Here is a 12,686-nt window from a genome sequence, read left to right as displayed (position 1 = left end):
CTTGAGGTTACAAACCACCTTGCACAAATATTTTTCCATAGTATCTAGCACCCCGCCTCAGACAAAGTAGATGTATGACAATTATCTGATGCTTGACATTAAAGTATTATATTTGTGAAGGAAGGAGGGAAAAATTCACACCAAGTGTCATTGCTGTGTGTGAAGTTTCAAATATATTATCTCATTTAATTCTCAACCTTGCAAACTAAGTGTAAGAAGTGGAAACAGACTCTGAGTTGCCAACTGGTAAAATACTAAGCTGGGATTGGAACGGACTCTATGACTCTGTAACTCTAAAGCCCAGGCCATATAAGTAAAAAACAGGTAGATTGTCTACAGGAAACTTTCGAGTAGAAGAATCTTAGAATGTGGTTACAATATGGACGTGTCTTCCCATCGTGTTACATAACGAATAGTTCTCTCTCTCTCTCTCTCTCTGTTAGTGACTGTTGCTTTTCCAAGCAACTTTTCTCACATTCTGGTGAGTTTGAGAGTCCATACAAAAACCCAGTAGCCTCTAGTTCCCTGCATTTACATGCATGTGGGCCTTCTCTCCTCACCAGTGTTCCACAAGCTGTGGAGAAGGCACGCAGACTCGAAGTGCCATTTGCCGGAAGGTGCTGAAAACCGGGGTCTCGGCTATCGTCAATTCCTCCCTGTGCCCTCCCCTGCCCTTCTCTTCATCCATCAGGCCCTGCATGCTGGCAACCTGTGCACGTGAGTATGTCGGAGCTCTGGGGATGGGGAGACCAGACCCACCCAGAAGCAGCTGTGGCCACGCAGTAGCCTTCCCTAAACCCAAGACCGGTGGGAGATCGTCAGGCAAGAAAGCCCGAGGAGGGCAGCGGGCGGGCAGCGGGCTGGTGAGCTCAGCTGGAGATGGCAAAGGAATCTTAATTACACGGGGCCAGGCGGAATTCTCTTCTCTGCTGGAAAAACAGTTTGCAGGGGGTAGAGCAAAGTTCACTCTCTGGCATAGAGAGATCTGGAAGCTGGAGTCAGCATATTACTAATGAAGTCTAATGTTGTCCACTCTGGGGTTTTAAAATGCTCCAAACAGATTTTTTCTGTTTAATATTAATCCCTAGAGTTATAACACCTCTGGGCTCTCCTCCCCCAGTACACTAGGGCCCTGGTGCTCTGCAGAACCCAAAGGGGAAAGGTGGAAAGGGAGAGAGTCCCTTCCCTTTGTCCTCTGCCTCTTTTTATGATGCTTGCTTTCTTTTTCTTTTTCTTTTTTTTAATCCTTCTAATGAGAGGTACTGCCTTTCCCCTGGCATCCCACCCTCCCCCAATCTAGAACCTGCACCTCAGCTTCTAGGGGTAGAAAGCCCCAGCGGGGCAATAGCAGGCTACCCCAGTGCGCTGCATTAGTTGGCGCATTGCTTTGCAGCAGCTTGATGGTCCACAGCTGGTAGCCACTTCCTCCCTGGAACGCCTAAGGGGGTAAATGAAAGCCCTGGCCGAAATAAACTCAAGCCGCTTTCTCTCCCTCTCTCTCTTTCGTGTCCCTCCTCTCTCTCTTCGTCCTCTCTGTTCCCTCTCTCTTGTCCCTGTGTTCACTCTCCTTTTCCTCTGCCGTCCCTTCTCTTTCTCCATCTGTCTGGCTTCCCTTGCATTCCCTTCCTTCCAGGGCCCGGGCGGCCGTCCACCAAGCACAGCCCTCACATCGAGGCCGCCAGGAAGATCTACATCCAGACCCGGAGGCAGAGGAAGCTGCACTTCGTCGTGGGCGGGTTCGCCTACCTGCTCCCCAAGACGGCAGTGGTGCTGCGCTGCCCCACGCGGCGCTTCCGCAAGCCCCTGATCACCTGGGAGAAGGACGGCCAGCACCTCATCAGCTCCGCGCACGTCACCGTGGCCCCTTTTGGCTACCTGAAGATCCACCGCCTCAAGCCCGCCGACGCCGGCATCTACACCTGCTCCGCGGGACCCGCCCGGGAGCACTTTGTCCTCAAGCTCATTGGAGGCAACCGGAAGCTGGTGGCCCGGCCCCTGAGCCTGAGGAGCGAGGAGGAGGCCCTCGCGGTGAGGAAGGCCAGCCCGAAGGAGGCCCTGCAGCCGCACAAACACCAGAACGGCATCTTCTCTAACGGCAGCAAGGCTGAGAAGCGGGGCCCCGCCGCTGACCCGGGGAGCCGCTACGATGACCTTGTCTCCCGGCTGCTGGAGCAGGGGGGCTGGCCCGGGGAGCTCCTCGCCTCACGGGAGGTGCAGGACTCCACGGAGAGGAACACGTCCTCCGAGGAGGACCAGAACGCCGAGCAGGCCCTCTGGCACCTGCCCTTCACCATGGTGACCGAGCAGAAGCGCCTGGACGACATCCTCCGGAACCTCTCCCAGCAGCCCGAGGAGCTTCGAGACGTCTACAGCAAGCACCTGGTGGCCCAGCTGGCCCAGGAGATCTTCCGCAGCCACCTGGAGCCCCAGGACATGCTGCTCAAGCCACCTGAGCGGCGGGGACCCCCCGTGGCCATCCCCCCTCATAAGCACGTGTCTGGCTTCAGCAGCTCGCTCCGGACCTCGGCCGCCGGGGAGGCGGGGGTTGGCTCTCGCCGGCCCCACCGCAAGCCCACCATCTTGCGGAAGATCTCAGCTGCCCAGCAGCTCTCGGCCTCCGAGGTGGTCACCCACCTCGGGCAGACTGTGGCCCTGGCCAGTGGGACGCTGAGTGTGCTTCTGCACTGCGAGGCCATAGGCAACCCAAGGCCGACCATCAGCTGGGCCAGGAACGGAGAAGAGGTGCAGTTCAGTGACAGGTGAGCCTTGCGGCTACCGGGTCTGGGAAGGGCGGGGGGCAGGGGGCCACATCTGGCCCCGGGGCGCTTGATTCCCTCTTCCTGCAAGGGGGTTCCAAGGGTAGGGCTTAGAGCCCTGGGCCTCTGGGATGGCATCCTGAGTTTCAAGTCCTCTTTTAGTACCAATAGGACCGCTGGAGCAGAGACAAGGTATTTAATTTCTCTAAACCGTATGCTGTCCTCTTTATAAGGTAATAGCAACAATGCCTATCCACCCCAATCCCCATAGGGTCCCAAAGATTAATGAGATACTCCCCAGATAGCTTTGAACTTTTGGCAGAAAGCGATCATTCCAGGCCAAGGCATTATCACATTACCACTCTGTGAGCTGGACCACTGAAAAGCTTATACATCAGGATGCTGTCCCCATGTGTGTGGTCCCCCAGGGCTGGGGAGAGAGGGCAGGCAGCACCTGCTGCTCCCTGTGGGTGAGCCCATCCTCTGTCTGGGCCCAAAAACGCTGTTTGTTCCAGAAAGCTTTTATTCCCAGTCAGACCTGTGATTAATTATCCTAATATCTCCTGGTGTCTCTGTTTTGATGTGTCATTACCAGGATGACAGCATGTATTACTTGCTTCCTTGGGCCACAGCCATTCGTAATGTAAAATCAATAGTGGTGGTAGAAGTTATAATGATAATATTTTTGAACACTGTGTGCCAAGAACTGTGCCATAATTCCTGCCATCCATTCTCTTTTAGTCAATATGGGTGGCCCTGACAACAACAGGGATAGCTAGCCTTAATCGAGAAGTGACTATCTGCCAGGCAAATGTGGTCTTTCTGGGTTTATTTCGCCAAATTCTAACAGTAGCCCTGAGAGGTGGGTACAGTTTTTGTCCACACTTTACGGAAGAGGAAACAAAGCCTAGGAACTTGCTAAAGATCTTATTCACTAGGTGGCAGAGCCAAGGTAGGTGACCCAAATAGGATGCGCGGTCAATGGAAGAACCCTATACTCTGATGACAGAGGGCTCTTTAAGGTCCTCCAGTCCAGGGTCCTTGTTTTAAATTTTTATCTGCTCAGAATCCATGTAGAGTGCTCTTTTCATTAACTAGAATCCTAAATACTATTATTCAGCAATCTTCCTCCCTAGCTTGCTAGTTTTGGGTAAAGAAAGAAAGCAGCCAGGGTGTGTTGTGCCAGGCAGTTTGCCAGGTTTATTTATATGTAACTGCACTTGTTATTCTAACAGTCAGTCCCCAAGATTGACCTTATCCTCCAGGTTCACATAGTAAATCAAGGTTTAGCAGCTCACCCAAGAAGATCACACTTTAGTAAGAGCCAGACCAAGGATTCAATATCAAGTTTGAGTCCAAAGAGTACACAGTTCTGTCGACTCTCCTGAGACTTGGTGAACAAATGTGACTCTGTCCAGCCTGCCCGCATCTTTTGTGCCTTTTGAAATGTCAATAATATTGCTGCTCGGCCTTAATACTTATAGACCAAATAACTTTAATAACAACAATACTAAGTATTTTTCCTGTGTCCTCTTACTATATGCCAGACACTGTGGTCACTGCTTTAAAGCCATTATCTTATGTAATCTTCAAAAATAACCTTAGAGGGTAAATACTATGATTGTTACCACATCAACGATGAGAAGGCTGAGACACAGATGTGGGACCCACACAGAAGCACTGGAGACAAGGTTTGAATGCAGGATTCATGTGCCGGGCATTTGGAATGCACACCTCGAGAACCTCTCCTCTTGTGTGCTCCTCGGTCCTCCCCAGCTTGTACTTTCCTTGATCAGCATAATTGCTATGATTCCTGCAGGTCTTTCTAGAAATCTTTACAACACATTTTGGGGTCAAGCTAAAGTTGGAGTAAATCCCCTTGAGGTCACTGAGTCAATGAGAGGTAGCCCCAGAGGGCCCCCCAGGATGTTGGGTGCAGGCTAAGAGTGGTGCCCTTGTGCTTGGGTGGGGGGTGCACTGGAACTCTATTAGTGCACCTTTCGTACCTACTGTGACCTAATCATGTCATCTTCCCCACCAGCCAGTCAGCTTCTGAAGTGTAGGGACCATTTATTCATATTTCCTTTGCCTCGTGCCCAGGATTGCACTACTGGGATTGAGGGAGTAACAGTTGGCTGTGCACAGGAAAAGATGGGAATTAGCATTTCTTGACTAACTACAGACCTAGTGCTCCATGCTAGCAACTTTTTCATAGCCATCATCTTGGTTAATGACCACAACAGGGTGCAACATGGGAGCTGTTAGCCCTATTTCTGAGATGAGAAAACTGTGGCCCAAAGTAGTTTAGGAGCTTGATGATGTTAGCTAGCTAGCAAAAGGCAGAATCAAGAGGGCAGATTCAAACCCAGTTCTGCCCAACTCAAACCCATGCTGTTTTGGGTGAATGAATAAGTTCATGTTTCCATGCATCTGTGCTTCACTAGGGATGCCAACTTGCCTCAAGACCCTTGCTATTGTTTACCAGCTATTTCCAGGCTCCCCTCCTTCCTCCTAAAAGCTGTGGACAAGGCAGGCTGTTGGGAAGGGGGAAAGGGGTCACCAGGACTCTGCTGTGCCTGGAACTTCAGGGAGAACATTTGAGCCCATGGCTTACTCAGAGGTCCTGACCATTTCCTTGAGTGCTGGAGATATTTTGTATGAAGTCCAAGGGTCACAGCCCATCTGGGTCACCTGGTGACTAAAGATAGGATGCAGAAGGAGTCAGATGAGGACTGAGGGCTACAGGCTGATCTTGTCAAGGCCCTTCACTTTGTGTGGCCTTAGTCCCTTCATCATAAAAGCAGAGGGGGTGGGGGAAGTTGTACCAATTTATCTCTGAGGTCCTGTCCACCTCCTTCATTCCTTTACAAAAGGCCTCAGAAGATAAAAACCCATATGCTGGTGGGAAGTGGGCAGAGCCTTGAGCCCAGCAACTTCAAACCCTGTTGCATGAGCTGTTTCTGAGTGCTCCACAAAACGGGGTTCACTGATCGCATGAGTTTGGGACATGTTCACTTAAAGCTGAACATATGTATTTACTGCTGGATTTTACTTCTACTTTCTTAAATATGGTGCTTGATATTTTTTCTCATTTTTATTATAAAAGCAATAAAGGGACTATAAAACAATGCAAATAATACCTAAATCTATAAAGTACAAATGCAAGTCTCCCTCGTCCTCCCACATCTATTCCCCAGAGTCTGTCTCCCTTAATAATTTGGTATACATCCTTTTGGAATTTTTATATATTTTATTGTATTATATATAAAACACATATACACACATATGATTTGGTTTTTTAATGGGATATTACTCATGTTTAGAAATTTCACGTGGTTTCTACTCAACAACATGTCCAGGAGACGTTTCATTATAATATGTAGAGATCTGCATCGCCATTTTTAATGGCTGATTACTGTTCATGAGCACATTTAACTATCCCCCAATTGAAAATTATTTTGGTTTTTCCATTTTTTTTAAACTCCTTTAAGCATTCCAACATGTGTTCACTTTCCAAGTGAACAATATAGGATGCATTATTTTCCAAGTAGTTCTTTGATCAATGAACAATTTTTTGCCCTTGTCATCTCAGGGATACCAAGAGTTCTTGAAATACCACTTAGGAAATATTACTTTCACCTTTTAATTTTCACCTCCTTGGGTACTGAGAGTCTAGCCCTAATGTCTTTAAGATGAAGAGGGTTCCATGGAATCTTGCTAGAAAAAGACACATGGCAGCCAGGTGATAAAGATACTAAAGGTGCTAGACTAAGACAGCAGAGGGCCAATCCTGGCTCTTCAGTCACCAGGACATTGGTGGGAGTATGGGTGAGGAGTAACATTAAGAGGGAAAGAGCACATGAAGGGCACGGGCAAACAGCTTTACAGTTTTTGCCACTCTCGAGGTTTTTCTAGATCTAGCCTTGACATGGCTTTCCGATGCAAGTCAATGGCACACAGTAAGGAAAAGTAAGAGCTTTTGGATACTGATCTCCGACAGCATAATTTCTCCATTTAACTTAGCTGGCCAAAAAGAAATATGACTGGAGCTTCATTTTCAATAGGGTTTTCCAAGTCCTGTTTGAGAAAAGAAAGTGAATATATCTGCACAGCGCTGCCATTGGGACTGCTTTGCTATGGGCTGTTTGTGACCTCTCTGTGTTGGGTTTCATTGCTTGTCATCATTCCTGTGTCCGGTAGCAGTTCAGAAATGCTCATTTATTTTCACACAGAGACGTGCTGAAATGCCCAGTGTTATAGTACAGTTAGTCTGGTTTTGCTTAGTACCAAATCCATCTTTCTGAAAGGATCTGCAAGATTCAGCTGGCTATTGGTCTGTAGGACTTTGCAATGTATTCAAGTATACTCTTTGTAGCCTGAGCCAGAAAGATAGGTCAAGAGAGGAAGAAAGTAACCAAGAAAAAGTCTACTACTTCTTTAGCTTTTAAATATGCCAAAGTTTTATCTGAAAGAAATTGCTTATATGAAAGAATCACTATCAAGTCAGTTACTACTGTATCTCCTCATACATATAATTTACTAGTTGAATTCACATGATTCTTAGAAGCACATGCCAACTTCTCAAGCAATAGTTTATGGGATGGTTCTGAATGTATTAGGACAGACTGGTTCATCATAATTGCTGCTTCTCCTTTATTTCACAAACATTCCCATGCATCCTCGGAGCCAGATCCTGCGTTAGATACTGGGCATGGAGGAAAAGAAGGTTCATTCCCTGTCAGTGAAACCCAAAGTCTCGTTTGGAAGCCAGAGAAGTAAATGAAGTGTAGACGTGCTAATAGATCAGTATGGGTATTTATTCATCCCGTAAGAATTTATTAGCCTATCTATTATATGCCCCCCCAACACACACACACACCACTAGTCATTGGGAATATTATAAATGAAAAAGAAGTCTGCATTCCCTTGCAGTTTACATTTAGATTTCTGCTCAAATTTCTGCATCAGAAAGGCTTTCCCTGGTCACTATCTAAAAGAGCAGTCCTCTTTATCCCTTTAACTCTATTTTATTCACAGAATTTTACCACCATCTGATAGATATTTGTTGATTGCCTGTCCATAAGGGCAGAGACCTTATTTACTCCTGTATCCCCAGTGCTGAGAATAGTGCCTGGCACCCAACAGATACAAATGAATGAATGAATGAATGAATGAATGAAGACAGTAAACACAGAAAAGTGCACAAGTATCAGGTGGTGATAAGTGTTGAACAAAACAGTGAAACAGGGGTGATAGGAAGTGATTTGGTGACCACTCTAGATGGGTATTCTGAGGAGGTTACCTATAAGGCAAGATGTGAATGATGACCAGTGTCCAGCAATAGACATCAGGAGGAAGAGCACCCCTGCACAAGGGAAAAGCAGTGTAAAACCCCCAAAGTGAAATGAGTTTGGTGTGTTGAAGGAACCCCAAAGGAAGTTCATTTGGTTGGACTGTGGTTGGCAAAAGGTAGAGGGTATGTGGCATGAGGCATGAGGCTAATCAGAGATAAGAGAAGGACTCTAGCTTTTAATCTGAGTATCACAGGGAGATTTTGGAGGATATTAGGAAAGTAAAATGATCTGATTTCCATTTTTATAGACTCACACTGGCTACTTTGTGGCCAGTGGATCATAGAGGAACATGAGTGGAAGCAGGGGAGGGGGGTGTCTAGTAAGTTGTCCTTTGCAGTCATCCCTTCAACTCCACAAATCTGTGCTTGGCTTTAGATACAGCGGTGGGCACCAGACCATGAGATAATAAATAAAAGTCACTGCTCTCCAGAAGCTAGGAAACACTGAAGGGCTGGCGTGGAATAAAATAACTTGGGCCCCGAGTTTGTTTTCAACTCCAGTGGAAAGAATACTTCTCTTAAAACTTCTAAACGTTTCAAAGTGAGTCGAGGAGGAGTTCCCAAGCTCAGTGTGCACAGTGATTACCAGGAACTTGTTAGAAATGAAGATTCCCACATCCTCTCCTACCCCAGAAACTCTCTGTATGGCAGAGCCCCGTAATTCACACTTTACAAGCACCACAGGTGACTCTGAGGCCAGAGGTTCGAGGACCTCCGTTAAGAAACACATTGAGAGAGAAAAGGGGAAGAAGGTGGACCTCAGAGTAGAATAATGCCCTTGCTATTAGTTCTGTTAAAAGATCTGGTGGCAGGAGACACAACTCCGCACTGAAGTGACACTTAGGAATTCCAGGCACATTCCCTGCCCCCCGCCTTCCCTCACAGTCTCCCACTAACCCACACACTTGCACATGGGTTAGATGGAGTTCATACCGGGCCTTGGAGTTGAAGCCAACCACAAAGTGCCTGTGTGTGAAGGAAGCAGACATGGTGGAAGTTAACAGACTCCAAATCTGCCAGTATTCAGGGAACATTCTGGACTGGCTAGTTTAACCACACTGGTTAAAATAACCAAGTGTGAGCACCTGGTTCAGCCTGAGAACAAAGAACTGGACTTTCCAGCACAGTCGTGGGGGTGGGTTAGAAACTGATTTTCACAGGCTGTGATGCCACGTGATTTAGAAAACAAGAGAACTCTGCCTCCTTCTCTCTTTGCTTTCACTGCTGAACCCTTAGCTCTGTGGACCTGTAATTGACTGGTTTCACCATATTGCAAGGTCCATCAGGAAAGAAGTATTAAAGTCTCATCTCATGGGTCTCGTGCACTAAGGGTACCTGAATGGTGTGAAAACATTAATATGATAGCCCTAGAGTAACCAGCCTATACCCTGGAAATATTCCACATATAGGAGGCTATTTTAGGTGCCCCCCAGTGTTGCTAATTATGAATTTTTAAGTCCCACCTAGTATTCCCTCTCAGTGTATTATAGAGTTGGCTTCTCTCTGTCTACCTCATATTCTTTTTTTTTTTTTTTTTGGTAGTTCAAAGAGTTAAATATATGGTCCCTTCTTTATTTTTTTCTCCAAATTTTTATTCAAAGTCCAGTTAGTTAACATACAGCGTAATATTAGTTTCAGGTGTAAAATGAGTGATTGATTCATCACTTACATACATCACCCAGTGCTCATCACAAGTGCCCTCCTTTAATCCCCATCACCTACCTAACCCACCTGCCTTACAGCAACCATAAGTTTGTTCTCTATAGTTGAGTCTATTTTTTGCTTGCCTCTCTTTTTTTCCCATGTTCATTTGTTTTGTTTCTTATAGTCTACATGTGAGAGAAATCATATGGTATTGTCTTTCTCTGACTCATTTCATTTAGCATAACATTCCCTAGCTCCATCCACAATGGTAAGATTTCATTCTTTTTTACAGTTGAGTAATATTTCATTATCTATACATACCACATCTTCTTCATCCATTCATCAATTGATGGACGTTTAGGCTCTTTCCATAATTGGGCTATTATTGATAGTGCTATATCAGGGTGTATGTATCCCTTCAAATCAGTATTTTGGTATCCTTTGGGTAAATACCTACTTACTGGATCTTCGGGTAGTTCTATTTTTAACTTCTTGAGGAACCTCCATACTGTTTTCCAGAGTGGCTGCACCAATTAGCATTCCCGTCAACAGTGTAAGAAGGTTCCCCTTTCTCTGCATCCTCACCAACACCTGTTGTTTCCCGTGTTGTTAATTTTAGCCATTCTGACTGGTATGAGTTGATATCTCATTTTGGTTTTGATTCGTATTTCCCTGAGATGAGTGATGTTGAGTATCTTTTCATGTGTCTATTAGCCATCCATTTGTCCTCTTTGAAAAATGTCTGTTCATGTCTTCTGCCTATTTTTTAACTGGATTATTTGGTTTTGGGGTTTTTTTTTTTTAAGATTTTATTTATTTGAGAGAGACAGAGAGCATGAGTGGGGGAAGGGGCAGAGGGATAAGCAGACCCTGCACTGAACACGGAGCCCCACTCGGGGCTCCATCCCAGGACCCTGAGATCATGACCTGAGCTGAAGTCAGGTGCTTAACTGACTGAGCCATTGATTATTGAGTTTTATAAGTTTTTTATGTATTTTGAATATTAATCCTTTATCTGATATGTCACTTGCAAATATCTTCTCCCATTCTGTAGGTTGTCTTTTGGTTCTATTGATTGTTTCCTTCACTGCAAAAGCTTTTTATTTTGATGAAGTCCGAATAGTTTATTTTTGCTTTGGTTTCTCTTGCCTCAGGAGACCTATCTAGTAAGAAGTTGCTACAGCCCATGTCAAAGAGGTTACTGCCTGTGTTCTCCTCTAGGATTTTGATGGTTTCCTATCTACCTCATATTATAAGGCTGCATGCAACATACACTTCTCGAAAGAACTTCTTCCCCCCACCCAAAATGTTGTTTGTTCAAAAAGAAGAAAGTGGTCTCTGAAAACATTTCTCATCTAATCTGAGCTCTGAGCAGGATTCTGTACAAGCTAAGCACATCTTCCTAAAAACACATGCTGGCTTCTTTAGAAACCACACATACTTGGTTTGCTTCCTACATGTCTGGTATTCTTTCTCAGTCTTTGTGCATTTCTCTTCCCCTACCTGCCTCTTGTCTACCCTCTTGGGAGTCTTACTTTATATACACAAATGACCCCCAAGGTTCCAGACTTCCCCTGGATGCTAACGATTGTCATGTGTCCAACACCAGCCCTAGTCTCTCTTCTGACTCCTATGCACAGCTGCCTACTGGACATCCCTACCAGATGTGTCACAAAGAGGTCAAATCTGTATATCAAAAATTAAACAACTCAATCCCCACTCAGGAAGGAGTACTTCAACCTATCCAGCTGCCCAAGCCAAAATATTTTTAGACTGCTCTTACTCCTCAGCGGCTTTCGTTCCTCCACCTTTCTCTGTTCTCACTGCCTCTACTTTGGTTTACCCTTGTCTACTCTAGATGATTTCAACAGCCCCCTAACTCTGTACTTGCCTTCTCTAGACCAAGGGTTGGCAAATTACACCCAGTAGCTTTTACATTTTTTAAAGGGTTACTAAGAATGGCTTTTAAAGGGTTATTGAGAGAACTGTTGAGTCAACTTGCTCAAGATCTCACACTCGGTAAGTGGTAGAGCTGGGATTTGAACCCAGGTTATTTGAAGGGTTATTAAAAGAGTGGCTTTTACATTTTTAAAGGGTTATTGAAAACAAGAAATAAAATATACAACAGATACTATAGGTGGCCCTCTAAAGACTAAAATATTTGCTATCTGTCCTGTTATAGAAAAAATTTTTGACTCCTGCTCTAGATCATTTGACATGCTACTGCCAGAGTATCTTTGTAGCAAACCTGTCCATGCTATTCCCATGCTTAAAATTCTTTTAATGGCTTGCCGTCACTTGAGGATAAGTTCCAAGTGCCTTCGCATGATTTGCAACACCTTTTATCATCTGACATTTGTCTCTCTCACTCGCTTGATCTCTTACCATACCCCCCATCTCACGCCCCTGAGCTATGCCTTTCAGCAGTATAGGCAGTATATAGGCATTTCAGCTATGCCTTCCAAGCAATTTGCTTGGGGCGTTAGATTTGCCTCATCCTATCCTTCCTTACCAGAAGCGTATCCCCAAGGCTCAGTTGAGCTGGCATAGTAGAGCTGTAATTTGAACTCAAGATGACCCCCTCCACAACCCACATAGTACCCTATACGTTGTACTCTATCTCAGCCCAGCCTCCCACTACATGTTAGAATTATCTATTTGTTTTTCTGCATTACCTTCTAAACTATATTAATCTTCCTCAAGGGCAGATGTTTAAGAATGTATGTCAATTTCTCCACAATTCTAGGAATACAATAGACACTCAACGGATGATAAACTAATGGATGAATGAATAAAAGAATGAACACTAGTGATTAGCAGGGAAGTTTCCTAATTACTGGAGACTGTAGTTTGCATGGTTGTGCATAATCTGAACAGTATTTAATATGCAATTATGGCAGAGTTCCGGAGTGGTACCCAGTCCCAACGAAACA

At 45.4% G+C, this 12,686-nt stretch overlaps 1 protein-coding gene across 1 annotated transcript in view; it reads left to right on the top strand.

The window, feature by feature from the left end:
- ADAMTSL1 (ADAMTS like 1) overlaps positions 1–12,686 on the top strand; it is a 396,511-nt gene that overhangs the window by 270,693 nt on the left and 113,132 nt on the right. The window contains exons 18-19 of the mRNA XM_034987936.1: positions 564–717; positions 1,634–2,759. Of these exons, the coding sequence (XP_034843827.1) occupies positions 564–717; positions 1,634–2,759 (1,280 nt within the window). The remainder of the gene's footprint in view (positions 1–563; positions 718–1,633; positions 2,760–12,686) is intronic.

This window comes from Mirounga leonina, unplaced genomic scaffold (assembly GCF_011800145.1).
Source record: "Mirounga leonina isolate KUSES-001 unplaced genomic scaffold, KU_Mleo_1.0 Mir_447, whole genome shotgun sequence".
In the NCBI taxonomy this organism is placed as follows: domain Eukaryota; kingdom Metazoa; phylum Chordata; class Mammalia; order Carnivora; family Phocidae; genus Mirounga; species Mirounga leonina.
Note: the sequence above shows the minus strand (reverse complement) of the source record. Positions and strands in the feature narration are given on the sequence as shown.